The sequence below is a fragment of the Carassius carassius genome, chromosome 16 (assembly GCF_963082965.1).
Source record: "Carassius carassius chromosome 16, fCarCar2.1, whole genome shotgun sequence".
Taxonomy (NCBI): domain Eukaryota; kingdom Metazoa; phylum Chordata; class Actinopteri; order Cypriniformes; family Cyprinidae; genus Carassius; species Carassius carassius.
Window position 1 is genome coordinate 31,869,175 of NC_081770.1, and position 11,662 is coordinate 31,880,836.

General features: G+C 37.7%; 1 protein-coding gene across 6 annotated transcripts in view; it reads right to left on the reverse strand.

The window, feature by feature from the left end:
- Positions 1-6,776, reverse strand: part of LOC132160132 (ephrin type-B receptor 3-like) — a 46,141-nt gene extending 39,365 nt beyond the window's left edge. For 4 of the 6 annotated variants that reach the window (XM_059569854.1, XM_059569850.1, XM_059569853.1 and 1 more), the window contains exon 1: positions 6,247-6,776. In XM_059569854.1, coding sequence (XP_059425837.1) covers positions 6,247-6,310 — 64 coding nt within the window. In that variant the 5' untranslated portion in view covers positions 6,311-6,776. The remainder of the gene's footprint in view (positions 1-6,246) is intronic. The other 2 variants (XM_059569852.1, XM_059569851.1) reach the window with 1 other exon arrangement.
- Between the last annotated feature and the right edge of the window lie 4,886 nt (positions 6,777-11,662).

Here is an 11,662-nt window from a genome sequence, read left to right on the forward strand (position 1 = left end):
CCCTTTTTCCATGGCAGTTCTGGCCTATGCCAGCTACACAAGAAGTTAACATGAAGATCACTGGACAGATACTATATTCCAACTCACTGGATCTTCAATCCTGTCACTCTTAAAATGCTGGTAATGAGAGGCTCTAGAAAGCTTGGCACATTTCGAAAGGGCAGTTGCCAGAAAGACTAAGTGAGAAGGAAGTGTGATCGATCAAGCCTGACAACGAGCCATAAATGAATCAGCCACAAAATATTCATTCAGAATCCCTGATTGGATGGGGATGGTGACCCTGCTGAAACTGGATGTGGTGTGGAAAAAGCATGCTACTTATACTTCCATAAGCAAAATCACTAATAAATTACTGTGCAATTTACTCAAACATGCATGGCATTCAAACAAAAATGTTATCTGCACAGTGAGATTGCCATCAACGTCTTGAAGGAATTCACCAAATAAAAGTGTGGAACAAGCATACATGGCACTTGCTTCGCATTTACATTAATCGTCTAATCCACTTCCAGCAAGATGAATTTCAAAACACTCCAAGTACAGCTCAAAAAGACAGACTTGCAATGCCTTCAGGGACTTTTACATCCTTTTCCACAAGTACCTGCATTTGCACTGTGCCGAAGTGCCATTGCTCTCACCTCGAACACCAAATGGAGAGGTGATAGATCACGTAAGCATTAAAAGAGTTCCTGTCTAACACCAGTTCGTTTTGTGTTGTCGGCTAAAACAAATTACGCTCAAACAAGCATGCCACAGTAAAAAAGAATAATAATAATAAATAAATAAATAATTGGTAACGCTTAATTTCACTGTGTCCTTGTTACATGTACTTACTATAGAATTATCAATAAACCTAAACCAAAACCTCATCCTAATCCTAACCAGATAGTAAGTACATGTAGTTAATTAATATTACTCAGTACTTAAATGTATAATTACACTGTAACAAGGACACCATAAAAGAAAGTGTGACCACCAATATAGTTATTGCAGATATTGTCGTAAGCTTTGAAACTTTTTTTTTTTTTGGCAATATTTAAAGAATTTACCATTTAAGTTTACGATTCTTTTACTGTAAGAATAGTCATTGTAGTGTTTTTTTTTTACAGATTGATGAAATCTAGAAATCACAACACTAAAAGATTCCAGCCTTTTCCTCTTCCTCAGATATACCAAAGTGCAAAAATGTAACCAGTCAGAACTCAATTCTGTAGATACACGCATTACCAAAATGAATGGCTAAGAAAGTCCACAGATGTGTAATTGAACAGCATGACTCAAGTGCAAATTCGAGTCTAGATTTAACAGAGAGGGTAAAGGGCCAGCTTGCTTTTGGGCCCCTGCCTGAGGCTCTCTGTGTTTGATGTGGAGATTGGGAGCATGTTTTAACCATCTAAAGGCCTGGGCTGATTGGTAGCATGGAGTTTAGAAGCCATCATTAGCCCTAACCTCCCCCACCCTGTTCGCACATGCCCGTATTGCTAATCAAAGCAGACATTTGCACCTAGCATTAGCATTAGCCATTTCCTGCAGGGCTTCTAACATCACACATTCCCCAAATTGAACTAGGGTTGAGAACTAACACTGTATCTCCCTAAGAGTTACAGTACACTATATCACGTAAAGCTTCAAATATGTATATTTTGTATGTATATAATTTTTTTTTCATTATTATCAAAGAAGCAGAGCAGGCTGAACTGGTTTAAGGCTCATAAACATTTTCCAGCAAAGCATAAAACACACTGCAGCAAAAGGTCTGGAAGCTTTTCTAAACTTCAAAAAAAAAATCATATTTCCAAAAAATCTTTTCATTTCTCAGTATTGTATCAGACTACATGTGTTTGTCCGATCACATGGTCAGAGCTCACATCGTGTGCAGCTTCTAGGTGCTTTGTATACTACACACATACAGAAAGATGAAACTGCTTTCATCTGATGGTTTGAAACTGAAGGGAATTATTTCAGACAGCCACCATGTCACAAAATGCTGCTAGTTTTAGATTTTACAGAGGAACGATCCTCAAGTGTCCATAAAACACATTTCAAAACAGTCATAGACGGTGTACGGATGTGACAAATTGCATTTTTTTGTTTGTTTTTTTTTCTAATCAAATTGGCTCTGACTGTAAATTCACTGAACCAATGTACGCAAGCAAAATTTGAAAACTTTTAAAAATCCCTGTAGCTGAGTTGGAGAGGGAAAACCATTCAGATGGAAAGGAAATTTTATTGTGCCTGTCATCATGTGACTTTGTTTGGGTATTCTGGCATTTGGTAGCAGATATATTCCTTGCCAGCGCCACCCATCTCGCTCCTGGACAACCGAAGACAGAAACCAAGCTCCGATGTCTCTTTTTCTCTCAATCCCTCTTTCTTTCGGCCCCTCTTTTGCTTTTGATTCCTCTCTCTCATTCCGCTTCAGTAGCTGCAGACAGCACCGGGGGGATTTTGGCAGTGTTCGGGCCCAGACACATTCTCTCCTCACACTGTCGTGAGTGTCAAAGACCTATTTTTTTCTGTAAAGGCCTTTGCGTCAGCTGCCAGGATGGCCCTTTTGAGTGGACACTCCAAAAGGAGCGAATTCTACATTCCAGTCAGCGTCCCGTCCACTTCTTCATCAATTAACAGAGCACTTGGTTAAATATTGGCCTTCAGTGCACGTTATTGTTCAACGCAGAATGCCGCTGAATTTTACAGCCAAAGCATTCCTGTGTTCAAAAGGTTATCAGCACTAATATTTATAGGCTAGTGGTGCGAGCTTACGCGGACCACCACAGTCACAGTAAGCCACTCGTGATTCTTCCTGGTTTTCATAGCATCTTAAAGCCTGAGTCTGAGACCCCTTTGAGCTCCTTACGAGAGTCTGAAACAAAGCCAGCGGACATCTGTTCACCCTATTCTCTGTTTAACATATGACCTTTCTATAGCTCTCACGCAAGACTAATATATAAAAGCAAAAATTAATAGAACATCTATGAAAATAAAAGATTAAGCAATTAAATCTACTACACAAAGGGAATTAATAGAAGGCTGCACACTAAAGTTCGGTGGTGCATACATTAAATGCAAAAAAAAACAAGGAAAAACGTCCCACCCAATAATCAGGATGGGGTGTTCTTAAACTTTTTAAATTTGGGCTTCTCCAATTTAGATTTTATTTGGGTACAGTAGGTAAGTGAGGTTATATTATATATATATATATATATATATATATATATATATATATATATATATATTTGATTTGATAATTTAGATCAAGTGCTGGATGCAATATGTGAATAAATATTATACAAACTCTAAACTTAAAAATTCATGCTTTATAAGAGGTGAACACAGTTTAGCAAAAAAATAAATAAATACAAAATGTGCGTATGACTGTGTTTGTTTACTTTCCTAGACCGAGCTGTGCTCATGTTTAGTTTGAAACGGCTCTTCTGTAATCGAATCAGTTGAGAAAAGGGCCTCTCGGAGGAGTGTAGGCCCTGTGTATGGTGTGAAGAACAGATCGATGCTTTGACCTCTTTTTAAACCTTTTGACCGCAGATTTTACAGATCGATGAAGTCGCGTCGATTTGCAGAATTCGGGTGTTGCGCTCAACACATGCAGGCCAATAATACTATTACTAATACTGCTATTAATAAAAATATGTATTGTTAGTATTATTACTATTACTACTTTGTTATAGTATTTACAGGATATTAAAATAGTAGCAGCGAAATAAAATAGCTAATAGCGGTACATATTCTATAAATTACTGTCGTTGACGCGTAACTTGTCAAAAACATAAAAAAAATAAATCAATTAAAAAAATGTAAAAAAGATTTTAGTCTAAACTTTATATGGTTTTTAAATGTGAAGTAGGCTTCAGTTCATGCGATGTGACTGTCACTATTTATTTTACATTATTCATCATTTATTGTTTGCCATCAGCAGTTCCATTTTAAACGGGCCTGTCCTGCGCTTTGATGAACGCTTCTGAAAAGCGCAAACATTCTCAGTCCGTGCAAAATGGTTTTAATGAAATGGACACATCCTGGCGTGCAAAATGTCAGTTCCGAAAACCTCACGCGTGAGAGTGGATTGAATCGTTTTCTAAAAATACAAATAAATGATTTGCTTGCGCTGCGCGCTCAGGCCTTTCTTCAAGCTCACGTTACGGCTCTTCTGCAGTGAATGTGCCATGTTATTATTCTCTTGTTTCTCATGTTAATGTTGTTTACCCCCATAATGAGTCTGTTGTTTCGTAAGGGCTCTGTTAACTGCGTTTACCTCTGAATAGTCACTTCAATGGGACATGAGGGCAAATACACTCCGAAAAAAGCAGAAAATGTTCCCACGGGCGCAGGACGCTTGCTTTTAACGACTTAAATACTGTTAATACAGTATATGAGGGGGGAAAGATAATCACGAGTAAAGTCAGTATTTTTGAACGTTGATTTGAGGTCAAATGGTCTACATTTCTCTCGCGTAATACAGTTTTACACATCTCTTAAATGAGTCTACAAGACAAAATCAGTTTATCAAGCACTTATGTGATAAATAAAACCAGACCTGACTTAAATGGACAAGAAAAGACTAAAACGCGTGTGATCTCAGATTCAAACAAGGAGTGACGCGTATTTAATTTTATAGATAGGCTACAGAAGAAATCAGAAATGCATTAACAATCACATTTAAAGCATGTTGGACAGCTTTGACAAGAGACCTTTCATCAGAGGATCTCCAGGGACCAAGAATATGGCATGAATGTGGTCAGCCTAAATTAAATTCGTACCCACTTCTAAAATCTATTAGTATAAACGGACACATTAGATGAGTAAACCCTAAACAAAATATCGAGTCATTCGAGTCGCTGATTATTTATTGTTATTACATACAACTTGTTTAATCATGCTTTTCATTAAACAATATAAGTATGATACCTGACAACAATTAGCGGCAGTTAATATTCTGCTTGATTTTCGAGCTAAACGAGTAGATAATAATATATCAGAGGCCATTTCGAGGCCCGTGTGCCTTTCACATAAACATTCACGCAATTTGTTCTGATATGTTATCGGACAAAATTACAAGTCACGTAAGCTAAGTTTATTTAAATGACTTTTGCAAAGCTAATATAGAAATATAAACCAAGAAAATAAAGAAATACATTTAACTACACAACCCGTGTGAACTCCAAACAACTCAACATCCGTCCACTTCACTCGTTAATAAATATCAAATAAACAAGGGAAGAGATAGATCCTCGCATTCAGTTAGTAATATACTAATCTAACACTGAGCAGTAAAACGCAAGCCTTAACATCTAAAAAAAATAAAAAATAATAGAGATTAACTGTGGCAAAAGTGGCTGTAGTTATAGCCTATCTGATAATATCGACACTAAAAGTAGGCTATCGACATACGAGTTTTATTAAATAATAAATGCTGTTTTAAAGATTTCCACTAGTAGACTCACAATAGAAGAGTCTGAGCAGCGGTACAATAAGCAAGTGTTCACGATTTCACGCTTGTCGGCGATTGTATGGTTAAAAATACCAATAAAGAAATGAATAAATCGACATTTTTGTTCTCCCTGAAAATCTTTATTGGTGTCAAAAGGGCCCTCAGTCTAACAGGGGTCCAGACTTCGAAGAATTAACTGAATCAAAAGCCAACTAAACTACCGATCCGAGTCATTAATATGAAATAAACGACTCCTAATTGTGATTAAAAGAAACGCGTAAGGGGCCATAATTGATTCACAACACGGGAGCAACCTCCAGATACAAAGGCGCTAATAAAAAGCCCGTTTTGGTCAATTTATGGGTTGCCCGAACGTCTAATGGAAAAATAAAAAGCTCAAAATTCGCCATGTGTCTTTTGAGGAGCCCTGGATCTGCGTGTTGTCTGACAGAGAGACTCCCTGTAGAGACATTTCCTTTAGGAAAGACAGAAACTATTGTGTTTGTGAAAGAAAATAAACGACAATCAGGAAGGAGAAGAAGTTCTGCAGTGGGGTCGCATGTGTAGCCTTCAGTGGCCAGATCAGATCCCCAAGAGAGCATCGGACCGGGCGCGTGTTACTGCATTGATTAAAATGGAGAAAACGAAAAGCTTAAATCCCGGTTATTATTGACGGGGTCCGAAGCGCAACTCCTGTAGACGCGCATCGATAGGATCGACCCGTGACTCGCCTCCCAGACTCTTGGGTTGATAAGCATTGCGAGGAAAACAAAAAAACAAAAAAAGAGAGGCAATCTTACCTTCAACAGCCGAGGTTAGAGGCAGCATAAAGCCGCATAAAAACAGCAAATAATCCATTGTCATAAACCAGAGACTTCGGACATGAAAGTGGAGCTCCAGGAGGGGATTGTAAAATCCTTCAGACCCTCAGTCCAGCTTCAGAGACCTTCTTCTCCAACTTCACTTGTCTTCTTCTCAGCTGTTTCCATAAACCGCAACTGCAGCCGTGTTTATGTAATCCAAAGAAATATCTAAAGCGGCGCTGAAAGAGCTTTAAAACTCATCCACAGGGTCAACGCTCCTCCAGTGTGTATTATTCATCAGTGGAGAGCATGTGTGTCCGTTTCTAGATGTATCCCTACACGGAGAACAGTTGTTTAAATGTCCGTTCCTCGTCAGATAGCATTCTTTTGTAGTCCAGTAATAAAGCGCGTCCCGTAAAAAAAATAAAAAATAAATCACCTTATAGCGGCTTTACGCGTAAAATCCCTGAGCGCGTTTCACCTCGCGAGCGCTGACCGTTCCTGCTCCTCTGCCTCTCCATGCGCACTGGAATGAAAACCGGCTGCTCTGAAATCAAGGAAAGAGTGAAAGAGGGAGAGAGAGAGGCGGTGGGGGGAGGAGTTTCCGCTCAGAATCAGCTGTCAGTCACTCCGCGGACCACGCCCCCTGACGATCTGGCGCAGTTGGCAGGGTGAGAGCGCCGCTCTGCGGGTCTGAGAGCGTGCATGTCTTCAGACTCTCGTGGAAACCAGCAAACCTAATGTGTATGCTGTATGCTGTGCACACGCGTATTGTTTTAATAATGATCAGAGTTGCACTTTTACCACAGTAAGCATATCTACGCTTTATTGCGAGATTTATCACAAAGTATGCTGTTGTACAGTGTAAGTAAAACTAATACTTGCACGCACAAATATATTACAGTAAATAATCACTGTGATCGTTTTATTATGTTTAAAAGTACAGTTTCTTGAATCTGGAGCCGAAAACAGGAGGGGATTGTTAAAGGTTTGGCGAAACGCTTCAGATGTGCCACGTTGGCCTGTCTGATCCTTTTTTTTTCTTTCTTTTTTTTTGCGTGTTATGATTGATGATATGACACTAAAACTACTGTTAAAACGTGTTTTACATGAAGTTGCTATATGTTGTACTAGTTCCTGCGCATCAAAATTCTGTTCATCTCTTTTTCACAGACTCAAATCCCACCGCTTTTTCTAACTTCTGTTAAGAGTAGTAGATAGCGATTTTGAGGCCTCCTTTAAACATAAAGTAAACTGTATCAGATGTAAATGGGCTCTTTCTTAACGGTATTTTATAAAAGTTGTAAAATGCAGTAGTAACATTTTATTACTAGTTATTACTAGTAATGTTATTACTTCTGCTACTACAGCTGAGTGGTTATTTAATTTGTTACTGTGGGTTTACGTTCTAGGCATTGTTTTTGATCAATTTTGAATAGATTCATTCATACTTAAAATTACTAAAACTTAATTTATCATCCCTTGATTTATTTATTCATTTTAAATGTTATTTATCTTCAATGTTAGTTTAGCAACCCACTTTGAATTACATGCTTCAAATTCATAAATGTACATTGTACTTAGAGTAGGTGTTTGTATGTGTACAATCAAAAAGAAAAAAATAATGGTTTGCATGAAAAAAAAAAAGTTAAACAAAAAGAACACAATAAAAGAGACTATATTTAGTTTTGTTCATGCAGATTTGTACATGCAGACTATTGAATGTTTATATAATTAAATACAGTAAAAGTGAATTGAGGGATTATATAATTTCTCTTAAGTCAATGGAGTAATGCTGAAATGATAATGCATGATCTTGTTCTGTTATTTGTGCTGTAGCAGTTCGAATAATGCGTGGTCTAGTCTTTTGTTAGAAAACTGTACGGGGGAGCACTGGTGTTCAGTCTGCTAGTAATGAAGGCATGCATCGATATCTGTGTGCTTGTGAGTGGAACTGAGACAATGTACTTTGACAGTGTTTTTAAAACAATAAAAAGCTTTTCTGATGTAATTCTCATAATACATTTTTGTTGTTTTTTAATGAGTGTTTCAGTTTCTCTTTCTGGACTTCTTTTATTCTTGCTAAATATATTGTGACATTTATGATTAATACTCTCGATGCATTTAAACATAAAAAGTGTATGGCTAAAATAGAGAATTATCTAGAAATATGTAGCAGCATTTTTAAGTTTAACTACAGTGTAATATGCATTTCTCATGAGAATATTAGAAGATAATATTGTTTTGAGGTATAAATAAAGGCTAAATATAAAAGGACCCAGTAAAGAGCCTTGGTTCACACCAAATGTTCAGTTTAGTTTTAGCTAAATGCTGATTGCCAATGAAAGCAAGAGTATCTCAGATCAAATGTAGATATTTTAACTGCTTGAGAGGCCAAGTGCTTCAGGAGTTTGGCGCAATGTTGTGTTTATATAGCTGCATCCATATCTATTATCGTTTTGTCTTCAAAGTTATACTGACGTCATAAATCACTTAACCTAGGGCTGAATCATTTTTATTTTATTCACTAAAGCAACTTATATATATATATATATAAAAAGAATGTTGCACTAGATTTCAACTTTCTAAAATTAAAACAATATATTTATCTATTTTTTAAGTTCAATTCCTATTTTACCAATAAGGACCAGTTAAATATTAGCGATAAAGCACAAAATACACAATTGAGTCTTAAGTGAAATCAAGAGGTATCAGTTGTAATTCCACATTTCTGTCATATATTTATTATTTAAAGAGCTGGTTTTGTATGAAGACACAAGTGAGATTTGATATATTGTGTAGGCAGTCTTGTGTTTTAGTGAAATCATTTGTGCGATCTGAAAGAGGGTTGGGTCATGAGAACAGGGATTAGCCGCACACTGAGGAAGTCTTCTAATACGAATGTTTGTGAAAGTAAAAAAGTATGTGTATGAAGCCATAAATATGAGGTCGAGCTAAAACTCTGGGGCCTATTTTGCATGAATGGAAAATTTAAGCTAATAGACTGATTGGCTCATTGCCTTTAGGTTCTATGCTGTTTTCCAAAACTTGTATTGCTTGGTTATTTGTCATTAAATGTGAACTGTTTTTCAAGATTAAATATTATTTGAATTCTAGATTTCATTTAGAACTTGTTTTTCTGTTTTATTGTCCCTGTGAATGGTAGCAAGCATTCTGCGTATTTTCTAATAGCAGAAAAGTCTGTTTTTGGTCTAAGAGCAAGATTTCTTTAAAAATTATTTTAGTTCCATGTCAATGGAGTGCCTTGAAAAAACAGACTACACACCTGGCATTCATCACAATCTCAATAAGTAAAGTGGCAGACATTTTATTGCCATGTGGACATATGGAAATTTCTCAAACTTACACCCGATCCCCTTCCACTACTGGCCTGCCTGCACAACGCCACCACTGACTTTGATGCTGGACTAACAAACACTAGCGCTAAAACAATATGAGCATATTGTTTTCTTCTGGGTATATGCAGTGAAAATGTGTAGATGAACTGCAGGCTGAGAGACAAACAGCCCTTGTCTACGGTCGGGATGATGGTACTGAAGTAAGTGTCTGCTTTTGGCAGAATTCTGCATGCTTCAAAAGAAGACAAGAAAAGGTGGTTTTGGGCTGGAAAATTGGTCTTTGCATTGGCTCCTTAAACATGTTGGACCAGGAATGAGTAATGGCAGTGTCCTGGAGGACCCTGTAGGATTAGGAAAAAAAAAAATCCAAGTTTTGCAAAAGTTTTTACAACTTGAAAAGTTTTCAACGATTTAATTACAATTGAATTCCTTTTAAAATAAATAAATAAATTTGTGAAGGTGTGAAAAAATATATTTTATTTATTGTATCATTATTAATCAATTATTCTGTAATAATACATTTATTAAAATAACATTAATATTAATAAAAAATACAGATTTGTTTGTGAAAAATAATAATAATAGCTGGCGTATGCATGATGTTTCTTATTTCCATTTGCATGAACTTGCTGAAATAAATTGGCTTGGTTGCTCAAATATATTCTCAGGATGTATGGGCAGGATAGACTCATGTGTGAGGGGCTTGTTTGTGGCTAAGTAACTGTATGTAGAAATGCCATTTATGGTGTTGTTGGAGGGAAACTGTTAATTGATGTCCCGGCACCTCCAGAAAGCCTCCCCCATCTCTTCCTTCAGTGACCTTCTTCCCATCGCTCTGCACTTCAAACAGCCTAATCTGTGAACTGAACTGATCTCTCCAACACACACGCACACACACACACACACACACCTGACATGTATGGACTCATGTGCATAAGGGCATGAGCGTGAAATGCTGGCTGACAGGTTTCACCCACTTTAAGTACAGGGTTTTGGAAATGTATTGTCCCACAGAACAAAACATAATTGCTGTGCCACTGAGAGCAGGCTGTGCCAGCAGACAACACTGATACAGTTCCCACAACTCAATGCCTGCAATCAGGTTTATGATTAGTGCCAAAGGTCTTACAGATAGTTATGTCTACAAAAAAAAAATAAAAATAAAAATTGCAATACACATATACATAACAATGTACACAGTGGACAAGAAAAATATACAATTATAGTCAGCTAAATGTGCCTGATATATACTTTAAAGGATACTATAATAATAATAAGAAAATTAGCCTTTATCATGTGATGGTAAATGTCTCTCAGCCTAATACCATGCTGACAAATAGCCACTTAGACGCCACCAATATTGTCCACAAACAGTCTAATCCAAATGTAAATACAAAGCGGCGTCCCTTCAATCTCATTCCTCCTCTCCTATTTGACCTCTGACCTCTCGTACATATTCCTCTAAGCGAGCCCCGTCTTGCCGTATTACCGCTGTGAAACCCGTAGAACGGCAGCGGCTATTAAGAGTCGATCACAATGGGTCAATGTCAACACAGCCTCTAAAGCCTGAGAGGAAGCGGGACGTTCAGGGGCAAGAGGGAATTCACTTTCATTTCCAAATGCACTGCGGATATGATCACTGGGTTATTACGGGATTGAGGTGATCCGAAGGTCAAGGGAGTTGATAACTTCTTCATCCAGAAAAGTCCATTACGTATATACAGGCATTAAAAGCCCATCTGTCATCAGAGCCCGGATCTCGTTTAATTCGTTTTATAATGTTTTGGGCGTAATGGTGGGCAAAGTCATTCTTGCACCTTTGCGAAAAGCTGTCTTTAGTGTTTACTGTAATGCACCTTCCCACAAGTGCGTCTGGTTCGAATTAGAGCCATGCTACTTCTAACATGCTCCCCTATGGCTGTGCGGCGTGTGATCAAACCACCCGTATTTCTCGGCTCAAGAGCTCAGGGGTAATGGGAACCAGAACCGTTGGCGATGTTTTGGCAGAGCAGAAAGGCCCAAACGCCCTGCGTCCGACTGATGTTCGCTGGAAT